The sequence below is a fragment of the Elaeis guineensis genome, chromosome 11, assembly GCF_000442705.2.
Source record: "Elaeis guineensis isolate ETL-2024a chromosome 11, EG11, whole genome shotgun sequence".
Classification (NCBI taxonomy): domain Eukaryota; kingdom Viridiplantae; phylum Streptophyta; class Magnoliopsida; order Arecales; family Arecaceae; genus Elaeis; species Elaeis guineensis.
The window spans coordinates 86,874,054-86,887,077 of NC_026003.2; the positions used below are offsets into that span (position 1 = coordinate 86,874,054).

General features: G+C 37.6%; 1 protein-coding gene across 9 annotated transcripts in view; it reads right to left on the minus strand.

The window, feature by feature from the left end:
- The window catches only part of LOC105033930 (mitogen-activated protein kinase kinase kinase YODA), a 48,099-nt gene that overhangs the window by 17,033 nt on the left and 18,042 nt on the right, over positions 1 to 13,024 (minus strand). For all 9 annotated transcript variants that reach the window (XM_073246055.1, XM_073246053.1, XM_073246052.1 and 6 more), the window contains exons 6-11: positions 10,751 to 10,911; positions 10,564 to 10,639; positions 8,373 to 8,432; positions 8,142 to 8,249; positions 3,958 to 4,197; positions 2,852 to 2,955 (exon numbers count right to left, since the gene is read on the minus strand). In XM_073246055.1, the coding sequence (XP_073102156.1) occupies positions 2,852 to 2,955; positions 3,958 to 4,197; positions 8,142 to 8,249; positions 8,373 to 8,432; positions 10,564 to 10,639; positions 10,751 to 10,911 (749 nt within the window). The remainder of the gene's footprint in view (positions 1 to 2,851; positions 2,956 to 3,957; positions 4,198 to 8,141; positions 8,250 to 8,372; positions 8,433 to 10,563; positions 10,640 to 10,750; positions 10,912 to 13,024) is intronic.

Genomic DNA, 13,024 nt, shown 5'->3' on the forward strand with positions numbered 1-13,024 from the left:
ACCCATCAATGGGGAGGAAAAAGGGGGAATATAGACAACAAAATTATAAGTCTATAGTATATTATTCCTGTATTAAGACCCTTCTGTAAGAGAGAACTTTTCTGATGAGCATCCTTGGTTTGGTAAAAGGTGTACTGAAGAGAAATCACCATAGCCAGTATTTTTTGCTTTTGGCCATGAAAAAATTAGTGATCAGCTCAGTTCATCATCTAAAATGAATCAAATTGGAGTTGATTTCCTTTTACTAATTTGGATTCATTGTTAAAAAAATAAAGTTAGATTCACCAAGTTGCCAAAAAATTGACTGCTCTCTCATTCTTTTAGTGATTAGGGTTGTAAAAACCATGTGGGGAACTGAACTGCTAACAATTGAATCAACAGGTTGGAAAAAACAATAACAATGAACTCTAAGAAACTTTAAGGCAATGTTTTCAAACTAGACCAGACTGGCCGGTTGGCCCCCTAGACAACTACGAACAAATCAGCATATTTTATTATAACCACCTGATCACTGGTAAACCAGTGACATACTGAAACCATTTAGAATTCAAATGAACAAAAATGATTTTGTCATATATAAAATCAATTTGGGGGACTGGGACTAAGGAATGACTTTTATGTCTTCCATTTACAAATACTCTCTTCCTCAACAACTCTGGTAGCGAGCAGTTGCAACAGCAGCTCTAGCAGCAAATAGCTATGGTGGCAGCTCCAGCAGCAGCCAGTAACGGACAGAGGCCTCTCTCTCTCTCCATCCATCCATCTATCCCCCCTCCCCCACCCCCTTATTTCTTCTTCACCTCCTGCCCATTCTCTAACCATGCTCAGCCCCAAGCTCTAGCAAGGACAGTAGCTGTCCTGCTTTGCACCTCAAGCTCTGGCATGACCAGACTAGGTCCTCACCCTCCCACACCCCACCTTTTCCCCCAAAACTTGTACCAACATGTGCCGCTTCTTGTTTTTTTCCTAGTAATACTCATTAAATGAATAGATCCCATCTTTGATTCTGTTCTAATGTAAGCAGATATTATTGTTGTTGTGATTCCCAACAACTTTGGAAGAAATCTTTCCATATTTCTGTCATGTGGATTTTACCCCAAAAAAAGAAAAAATCCACAATCTGTTATAATGTAAGCAGATATTATTGTGGTTGTGATTCTGTTCTAGTAACAACTTTGCATGAGATATCTGTGCCAGGTTTTGTATTTTTCAAATTATTTTTAGAGGGTTACTTAGGAACTTATATGCTTATATTAAGGTACATATCTTGGGATGTATTTTTTGTTTCTGCAATCAGATTTTTCTTCTCCCAAGAAAGAAAAATTTGATATACTAATGCCCATACCAAAACTAGTAAAGGATGGAGACGAAACAAGAGAACCATCATTCCTTCAAATCGCCCTTTGCTGTGTTTAGAGATCTGAAGTTTTAAATGAGGGCACCCAACTTCCTTTGATAAAAAAAACTAGTGTATTTCATGTGACTGTCTTCCTCTTGATGGACTTGATCCGAAGTCTCTCTCTCTCTCTCTCTCTCTCTCTACAGTGTCTACGTGAGTTTGCATGTGTCGCTGTGAGTGCAAGTGCTAGTGCATAACACCTGTAGATGTGGTGGTTGGATCTTTGTCTAATTGCATTATAAGCCACCCTCCTCGACAAAGCCATCTTAGCGAAAAATTTCCTAGCATAATTAAGAACAAATTCTCAACAGCAAAATGGCATCTCAGATCTAATGTGACTGCATGAATTTCAGCAGTTTGCCACTGGAAATAGTCATTAGCGATATTTGTTACCCACTCTTACTACCACTGAGGCTCTAGTATCAGAACATGTATTTGTTAAAACAAGTCAAAAAACCTCAGCCTTAATAATATTAATCATGTCAACAACAAGCAACACTAACTCACCAGTAAATACTAATCTGATCCCATAAGAACTATGGTTACATAAAAAGCAGGAATCAGCATTGACAATTTGACATATTACAGCTATCCTTGATATTATACTACTAAAGTAGGTTTTCTTTATTTATCAATTTAATGAGAGAGACATTTCCATCCATATGGAAATTTTAATGGTTGAACCAGAATGGAATAAGAATGCACCAATTTAGTCCCATCCTAGTTATTTTGCTGATAATTCTCTTAAATGGTACTGCATTGTTCTCTTGATGTATATTAGTCTCCATATACGCCATCCAATGGTCAATAGCACAGCCATCCAGTTTATCGTCTAAAACAACATCCCTACATCTCCAATTCTTTTAACAATTCTAACTACAAACAGAAGTCCAAAATGCCACTTAAGTTCAAAAAACAATTCCAAGTCCTCACAACTATTAATGTTTAAGCTGATGTCATATCAAACTTATGGAACCTCGATGTTGGTGTTGAACAAAAACTGTTGACTTGAAGTGCTCTAAAGCAAGATACTTTGATCTCAATGCTTCAATAATTAGGAATTGAAGTAAAGGAGGATCAATACCAATAACTAGATAACTGTGATGATAATTGAAAGCAAAACTTTCTACAGCTACATATGTTTATTTATTCAACAACACCATTTCATTCCTTTAAACCTGGTCCAATATGACATGTATGCTCAAAACTGAAAAGCAAGGACAAGGAGAAATCACACTCATTGAAATAACAATTTTTCACCTGTATCTCCACCCAAATGATCTTATGATTAGAGGACATTTTTTAGGCCATGACTCCAGTTTTGTGATCCAAATTCATTATGATGCAATAGATAGCATATACAGAAGACATGTGCTGCCCACCAACTTCTTTTCATGTGCTTTAATCATTAAAGGAAGTTGAATGTGAAAGGGAAAAGGCTGGATAGGTTACCTGCTCATTGTACAAGCCTTTGCACCCCTTATCTGGTGAATTGCTACTCCTTCCATATCCAAGGAAGAAAGGTTTCTAGCATGCCCAACACCATGAAAGTTTACCTACAGCAACATGAAAATCAATTGTGATGCATCAAAAAACAAAGTACATGTTGCATGCCATAGGAACCCATAAAACTAGTGAAATTTCCTCCTCTTTCCTTGATTGCACCTAAGACATTCAATGCTACTAGGCCTGGCTACTTAACATATATAGTGACAAAACAAAACCAAGAGAAAAAGCAGACCTAGTGGTCACATTTCCATGAACATTAAGTTCGACGTAATAGAAAATCCAAATTAACAAACAAATTCTCAAAACCTCAAGTAGTAAAGCTTGCATGAAGACAAGCAAATGCATGAGATTTTGTTTATATGTAAGAATCAGTAAATCTTGATGTCTGATCAAAAATCAGTTACTCGAACAGGGTCTCAAACATGAAAATTTTGCTGAAAAAAGCATCTTGAAAATTTAGTGAACACACGCAGAAATTCAAATTCAAACATGCTAACAGAAATGCACGTGGCCCTAGGAAAATATTATTTTCATTTTTTATCTCAATCACTGTCACTACAAGCCATCGCACTTTGTGTTGGTCCATCCAACAGGGAGCTGGTCTTGCTGCAATTTTATATCTGAGACATGATGTCATTTCCATTATAATTTTTATATAAGCTTCACATGAATATCATACATAACAGTTTATCTTCTAAGTGTGTTAATTTATATTAAGAACTCATTCAATATGTTCACGGCCGCATATGCTTTGAAGCATGTCAAGATTTTAGCTCACCAAAAATAGTGCAACATCTGAAAATAAATGAATTAGTTGAATTTAAAAAAAAATGTTCCTACTCGGTCACCTAGGTGATCATCCAGGTTCCTAGAAGACAGGCTAGGTCTTTGCCTGAGATAGCTTGACAATAAGCATTAACAGATGAAGAAAAGAACCAACTACACTTTTGCCAGAAAATGATAACAAAATTTTTACAACTTCATGCAAAGTCAAGTCAAATCTCAAATATTACATTTTAAAAAATTAAATTAGACATAACAGGTGATACCTTGGAATTTGGCCCACTTGAAACCACCGTAGGCCGTTTCAAAAGTTCAAAATTGAAAACAGATTTTTCCAGTAATGCTGCAGTTTGCACAAATGGATGCTGCAAAAGCTCAGCTGCTGTAGGACGATTAGATGGTTCACGTTGCAGACATTGCCTTATAAAATCCTTGCCCTCGTCTGAGAGATGATCAGGGATTGCTGGAAGCTCCTTACTGTTACCAATCTTGAACATGGCTGCTATCTATAGACCACAACAAGCAAATGTCATAACTCAAAAGTGAGTGTAAGAAATAGCATGTATTGGAAGTATAAAAAGTGGTAAAATGACCAAAACATCCATGGGATTTACTCATATGTGGTGAGAAGAACTGAGGTATGCAGGTCATTTGACTGGTGCAGTTATGGATAAGCTTTTCATTCTTTCAGATGCACCAACTAAATTACCAAAATGCCTTCTACTTTTTACCATTCCATGTGAATAAAATCGAGGGTGTATTGCTTGTTTTAACACCCACATGTAAAACTTGCAGAGTTCAATATGTGCAATTGTATGCGCACATCCACATATCTAGATAACTATGTCTGGAGATGTACATGTTATTGCACAAACCATGGTTGGAAGAAGTTGGTATATAGAATTAAGACTTACATATAGTAAATATCCAGGCACCTTAAATTCAAGAAAGGGAAATGACTAGTTACCATAAATCTCCAACTAGCAGCATACGATACAAACTGGTAGATTTTTCAATGATAAGATAAACGATTTCTTGAACTTACGATTTTCAAGTATCCAAAACTGCTAAAACGTTATTGGTGTTTCAAGATGCGAAATAACTGATGATCGGGATTCCCATATGGCCTATCACACAATATGGCACCCTGGCTTTAGTGGCACCTTCCAGTTTGCCTAGTAGAAGCATTTAAGTCTGGGATGTGAATCTTTTAAAATTTAAAGTTTTAAACCTTACATCTTGAGATCCAACCGATCATGGAAGGTTTTTAAGTTCTCTCTATCAAACATTACATTTTCTTATACAAGGAATATTTGCAGTGAGGACAAAAGAATAAGTAATAGGATTCGGAAACTGTCTTCAGAGGCAGTTAGATTACTCCCTTCCCAGCATTCTGTCAACTGCAAATGTAGCTGTTTTCTCGATTACAAAAGTAAATGCAGTCATTTAGTTAAACCCATGGACTTAAGTGTCATTTGGCAAGGCAGCTACATGAAAGTTATAATGCCGACGTATTACTAGCATGCAACACTGGCATGGTATTGACTGCAGGCCAGTACTTGGCATGCTACCATACCACTGCATGTGTCACAACACAACACGAAGCGTTTCCTGCCATTGCCAAGCCATCATGTCACCTGCACGCACTTTGGTTAAATCTGGAGAAAAAATACCAAAAAAAAACACTCTAAATATATTCACAAGTTAAAAGAAAATGGCATTTTAAACTCAGTAGAACATGGCAAGCTAAGTTTCTGCAGGAATTCATGCTTCTCAGACTTCATCCTTAAAATGCTAGGCATTACTAGGGGCCTCTAATTTAGACAACAGTTGAGAGTTGCTCTGATGGTTGGAATCTAGTAAGCTAATGGCAACTTTCTAGGGCCAAGTGTTGCAAGTTGCAACATCCCTTCTTGATTGTACTAGGTGACATTATTATTTTTTTTTTTTGTTAAACACGTTGGTTTTACATATCAATCCATTTCTAAGACTCAAATCCATCATTCATTCATGGAATGTAAACTGTAGACCTGGCAATCACTTTGTGGCCAACATGAAGCCCCGTCTTTGAAGTGGAAGCTGGATTCTGTCACTTAAAAGGAAAGGATTATAAAGTGTCTCTATTCCTAGATCTTCAGAATAAGCAAAATGAAGAAATGTTAAAAAACATAGATCTTTTTTTTTGGGTAAAAAAACATGGATCTTATGTTTCAAATGCAAAACTCCAATTCATGGTTACCCAAAAATAATTAAATAAAGGAAATTAAGCGAATGAAGAAGAAACCATCACAATTTGAATTTGGAAACAATATACAAATATGAAGATATTTAGTCAAGATCATAGATTCTTTTTTACATTTGGAAACCATATATATCTATATGTATGCATATGCACACACACACACACATATCTGTCTGTCTGTCCGTCCGTCCGTCTGTATGTATGTATGCATGTCTGTCTGTCTGTCTGTGCATGCCCGCGTGCGCGCATGTAAATGTATCATATATGAAGTCGAGTTAAATATCTGAAATTATTTGGACTGTAGAAAGGAAGAGTCCAATCCAAACCCAGGTGAACCAACACAAATGGCAGATGAAGGCAATATGCCTTTGGTGAGGGCCCCTATAAGCAGGGATTCTTCTTAGGTAGATTGGTTGGTTTTCCACATCTGGTTGAGAAGGCCCCAAATGCCCCTGCTATTCCATAAACCCATCTTTCTTTTTTTCTCTCTCATCCCCAATCCCCACAAAAGCCACAGGGTCCTTCTAATTCCACCACTGCCTACAAGGGTAGAGGTAATGGCCCATCTAAACCCTCAATTACCATTAAGATTTAAGACCAATATCAACACAAGGGATCAACACTCGAGAAGCAGAATAACCATGATGACTCAGACACAAGGAAAAGATAGCTAAAGCACATGCTAGCTCCTCCCCATTTATTTCACTTATGTTATTTTACTTTTCTTTGTTGACTAGGATTTGAAATAGGACCAATTTGTGCAGGAAAGATGACCCTTTTTTTTTTCCTTTTCATTCAATAGCGGGGAAACATAACAGCTGCAACCTCAAATCAAGCAATCAGCAAACCACAGTGTCTATGACAAAATGCACATATCACACATGTAGTGTCATGTCCAAGTAGAGACCATTGTTCATGTAACACTGATCACTTAAGAATAATATTAGAGAAAATCTGAAAAACTAGCATAAGCTTATGTATTCAGAAATCAATACTTCCTCTAAAAGCATTTAAGGAGCTTGATCTTTTCAGAGAAGATTTCAGTGGAACCTTTGTTTTACCTATCAGTTAATTAAAAGCAAAACCAAGGCTGGAGGAGGACTAGTTGAAGTGCTCAACGGTAGAGCAACAACATATTAAAGCTAAAACCAAGATACTGTATCTAGAGAGTGGAGTTCGAAACATGGAATTTTTCACTCTGCTCAAGCATGTAGACTGTCACAGGAACAATATCAGGCAGCTTAAAAGAAACATTGGTACGCTAACCACTAACAATGAGGAAATAATTACATTTTGGAGCACAATCGCAAACAATCTACTAGTAGTTAATGTTTTAATAAAGATTTTAACTTATCCAAGCCAGTTTTTGACTGAAAGAAGAAAATTTGTGGGAATCTGAAAAAAGAAATGACTGAATTAACAGACTGCTGATCCTGACAAAGCTCCAATATTAAATGGGTCACCAACAACTTTTTTGTACCAGACTAACTACATTGTGGTCATAAATGATGCTTGCTGTCTGGTCTACAAGTGCTAAAATTTGGGAAATTTCTGAAACAGGTGGATCAGATTTCCAGCATTGATAAGAAAATCATCAACAACAGATTCAGTGGACCACTGCAGACCAATAACACTGTGCACCAAAACTACATAAAATAATCTCGAGAATATTATTCCATTTACAAAAAGTTACAGTGAAGTCATAAGCACAACATATGGCATTTAGTAAATAAAGAGGATTGCAACAATATTGCCAAGATTATTACACCACGAACACAAAAAGATCGAAATATGTTTTCCAGTATATCAGCATATCAGACCCCCAGATACTCACAATAAAAGAATTGTTTGGTTATAAAAATTTCTAAAGTGCATCAGAAAATACAAATAGCTTAGATGAGAAGATGATTAAAGAAGTGAACTTGTTCTCCATTATATTCAAACAATAAACTTTAAGCATATATAATTTATTTATTTATATAAACTGTAAATTGGGTTCAAAAACTTCTATAGCAGAGCATAACTACTTTTAAAGAAAATGAAACAGAAAAAGGCACTTCAGATTGGCTTACATAGTATATCAGTATATTAAATATCATAATACTACTTTAATGAAAGTGAATGGGCTTAGGCATCCCTTTCTATCAAACAAGGAGAAAAAAAAACCGACTCAAGATTAACCATTTATCTCCAAGTCCAAGTACAAACCCCTTCATATTGGCTCCATGGTGGTTTTGATGTAGCCATCTCGAAAACAGTGCAACCTAGGCTCCATATGTCCACAGCAAGATTGCAGCCATTGGTGTTCTTTATAACCTGAGCAAATGGCATCAGTGAAATGAAACAGGAAGCACAGTGTTGTAGGGGAAAGGAAGGAAAAAAAATGCCCAATTGGAACTTATGAAGGAACAAAATCTATCCATACTTAAACATGCTCACCTCAGGTGCCATCCAGTAGGGACTTCCTTTGAACGATAAGGGGCATGATTGTCCAGTAATCTGGAAAACAACAAGCATGACACATAGGATTATGCATAACACTCAAGTACATAACAACTGAATTGTCAAGTTTTATGTCCCTAGAAGTTCAACAGTTATATTATAAAATACAATTGTTGAATTGTGTCATGGCCATGGTTTCAAGTTCCTGCATGTGCTATGCCAGTATCAGCACTTGCTACAACATACCAAGCAAACAGCTTTTTATGGGTGGTGCTGACCCATATAGAACCATGTCAATTCCTCCCAGATTGACATGGTTGGGTACCACCCAGCACCAAGACAAAAAGGTTCTTAAGTAATTTTCTTTTTCATTTCATACGAGCACATCAAGTATGTCGGTAGTGGCACTACATGCCAAGTGACAATGGCACTTAAATCCTTGATCATGGGAGCATTAAGATAAATTTGAAATGTAGATTCCACAATATTTATAGAAAATTGAGAACTAAAATTGAACATTAAAAAGTTATGAAATTAAGAAGTGAAAGTTGATGAAGATGGGTTTAAGTGTCAAGTTGCACATGTAACATGGTTTGCTGAAACGCCCTAATCCATCCGATTCAAGGCATGACGAACAATACCAATGGCCGACCGGGACAGTTCCAACATTCAAAACGAGACACCAGTGAGGAGGGGGAGAAGGAGAAGGAAAGAGAGGGGGGCACAATGAAGTAGAGGGAGAGGGAGAGAAAGCCTCTGGAAGCCGCTAGAGGATAGTTGAGCTTGCTGCACATGGTGGAAACTGGAGGACAAACAAAGGGAAGGAGAGGGAGAAGAGGCTGCCTGAGGGCAGCAGGCGAGGCCGCCTCGCCGCTGCCAAGGCCAATGGAAGCCGAAGGAGGGGCTCCGCTCTCCTTCCGATTGAAACAAGTACTTCCACCCCTATTTCCCTCTATTTTTTTGCTATTTATCGGATAACATTGGCAACACATTTGCCAACTTCACTGATTTTTCTATTTTTTTTAAGATTTTCGGATTTTCAGTTGAGATTTATCAGGTTGCCAACTTCAATCGAAAATCTCAAAAAAATAGAAAAACCAATGAAGTCTGCAACTTTGTTTCTGCAATGATGTTGCCGACTCCACCCGATAAATGGTGCAAAAAAAAAAAAAGAGGAAACCAGGGCCAAAGCCCATGTTTTGATCTGGAGAAGGGTGGGAGCCCCTCCTCCAACCTCAATAGTAGCAAAGCGGCATCACCAGCCCTCCAGAGGCCTCCGACAGCCTCCTCTCCCTCTCCCTCTCCTTCCCTCCCTCTGCCCTCCTCTAGTTTCCACCATGTGCAAGCTCAGCTGCCCTTCGGAGGCCCTCTCTCCCTCATCCTCTCTCGTTCTCCTCCGCCCTCTCTTTATCTCGATTCGGGCCCAATATGGAACGCAATATACACTGATAATAACAGAAATAAGGCATAAAAGAAGAAAACCATGACATCCTAGAGAGTTTCTTCTTTCCATTTGTTATTTTTAATCTCAGTTAGTAGTTAGTTGAAAGTTTCTCCTTCAACCTGTTAACTTTATTTTTCTGTTAGCATGACATTTTTAATCTCTACTTTGGTTGAAACACATATTCCTCTCATGCCAGCAGACACTTGGATCAGCTGGCTGGCAACACTCTTTTGTTGGGGAGAGGTCCCGAGTTCAAACCAACATGGTGGCATTCTCGCTGTGTTTCTTAGAAAAAAAGGGAAAAAAGCTTATCCACTAATAATCAACCAGTCGACTCCATGAATCATCAGGAAGTCATGCCTCTCCTTTCCCTTTACGATTTCATCTTCAGCCTCTCTATAAGACAGTGAGATATGATGAGAACACACTCATTTCATAGGACACTTTTTCTGTCCTGTCTCTAAAGCACTTACAGCTCAAGCATCATACATTATAGCAAATATATTCATGCCTAAAGTTAGCAACAGATATAAGACCACCTCTGGATGCTGATAAAAAGCTGGATCTCTAAAGAGTGGGAAATAGCAAAAACTTTGACAAATGATATGAACATAAGCACCTGAGCATCAGAGAAGATAAACTATAAAATCATCAAATTTAATGTTAAGTGCAGCAGCACAAGAATTAGGCAAATGCATATTCCCAAAATTATGAAAGGCTATAATAGGAAATATAAAATTATACATGCTTTGCCATCCCAAAATCTGCCAGCTTAACACGACCATTTGGGTCTACAAGAATATTTGCACCTTTGATGTCTCTGCACAGGCAGGAAAAAATTAATTAGAATCAGAAATAATAATCTAGGAGCAGGAGTATCAGACACCCAGAGGGAAATTTCAGTAAAATGAATTCTGATATTGAATTATACCTATGGACAGTATTCTTAGCATGCAAATATGCCAGGCCTGAAAGTATTTGTTGAGTATAGCTACGAATTGCTGGTTCACCTAATTTCCCATACTCTTGAAGAAGTTTATGGATGGAACCACCAGAGACATATTCCAGGTATATATAAAGCTTATCATCTATCTGTTTAAGAAAGAAAAATACAGTATCAGGTCACTGAACAATAAGAAAAGGCATTGCTGCTGACCTGAAATCTCAACAGGCATTATGACAATATCTACTAAACATGAAACCATGTTAGATATTTCAATTAATTCCTGCACCCCCTAAATTAGATGTATTAGTTTCCTTTACAATTAAAAGAAGTATTTCTGTTCACCTACCACAGCTCTAGATAGAATTATCTCATAAATATATGTACACTGAGGTAGCTGTAGCTGTCGCTGTAGCTTTCATAACAATCAACAAGTCATCCCATCTATATTGCATCATATGTTAACCCTTCATCTTTATTTGTTCCTACCAAGGCTATAGCATTGGTCATCAATAAACACCAGCTCGTCAATGCACTCCTCTCACAAGTGACAATATTAATCCAGATCTTCGTATAGGTCCTCATCTCATTTTTCCTCAACTCTCTAGGACTTACACAAACCAAAACACTCTATTTATAAGATATTGCATCATTCTTTATTGCAGAAACCCATATCATCTCAATTTCCTCCCCTTCCTTTCTTTTCCATTGCAACAAAAGTCTACTATGTTTACACATTCTTTATTGTCCAACCTTATGAACCAACAATGATCATGTCTGACAATTTTTGTCTTAACATTCAGGATTCGCTTGGTTCGTGGCAAAAATTTTACCTCAATATTATGTTTTTCTTAAGAAGATGCCTGAGCAAATGACACCTGAGAAAGTAGTTTTTGCATATTTGGTAGACCATAGGAAAGTGGCATAGGAGACGCACCTTCAAGAGTAACTTATATTTGGTTGAACATCTACTTTCTCAGGAAAATTGTGTAAAATACCTTATATGCCCTTAATAAGGGGACTACAAAAAAAATATATCACATGCATAAGTTTTGTAATCAAATACTTGAAATACCAAGGTCTAAAGGTTTTGAAAGTTCAACACCAAAGAGATCAGAATATATTTTTAACAGCTATTTTAACTATTAAACTTACCACAATTCATAACATATTTGGATACTTGTCTAACTATTAAAATTAGCACAATTCATAATATATTTTTAATAGCTATGTTTAAATATTTTTAAATCCAAAAATATTTAAAAATAGCTATTAAAAATATCTATTGGGTTGAGTTTTTAGTTAATAGTCAGATAACTTCTTTATATTGTGATAATTTCAAATAGTTCCTCATATATTTTTATATCAAAATTACTACAAGTCCTTTATATTGTTGTAATTTTTAATAGTGTAAGATTAACTATCAAAAATAGCAATTAAGAACATAATGATGGCTTAAGGGCACTTTTCGAAAAAGATTACCATAATTCCCATCCCGTTGGAAAGTGGCTTTCCCACATCCCACATGGGTTTTTCTTTCCTATGAAATATAGAAAACTTATTCCCATTGGAAAGATACCTTCCCATTGTTGGGGATGTCTAGTCAGGACACCACCACCTCAAGACCTTTTCGATACCACTCGCGTCGCAACAGGAAGAAAGAAGAAAACAATACAAACACAATCAGGTACGTGGAATAGCCCAAGCGCTGCCTCCACGGGGCATGCAAGCTTCACTATGAGAAAAAAATAAATACAAGAGGAGAACATCCACTCTCAACTCTCTGTATACCACCCTCTCTCAACTAGAAGCTATCCTCACAAAAGCTCTCTCAAATCCTCCAAAAAAAACCTCACAAGCCTGCCAGTACCAAGATCCTCAACGCCCCTGGACACTTCCTATGGAGCGAACCGCTACATCGTGCCTCTCCACAGCTCTCTGTCTGATGCTCTAGTCTGCCCCTGATCTCCTATCGGTGCTCTGCAGTGTCTGCTCTGCCCGCTGCGCACACTCAGCACTCTACCGGACTCCTTCCGATGGCTACTCGATCCTCCCTCGCACTGATGCCTCCGCTCACGGCTCTCTGCCGCTGTCTCTGCATGTTCATGATTCTGTTCGCCGACACGACCTCTTAAAGGCCCTAAAACCCAGCTCGGATCGAAATCAAACTCTGGATTGGACTCCTATAGCTTCTCGACCATCCGATTGCACCTCAGATCGAAAACTGGCCATTAGATCGTGCCCCATCGTGACCCTGCACAT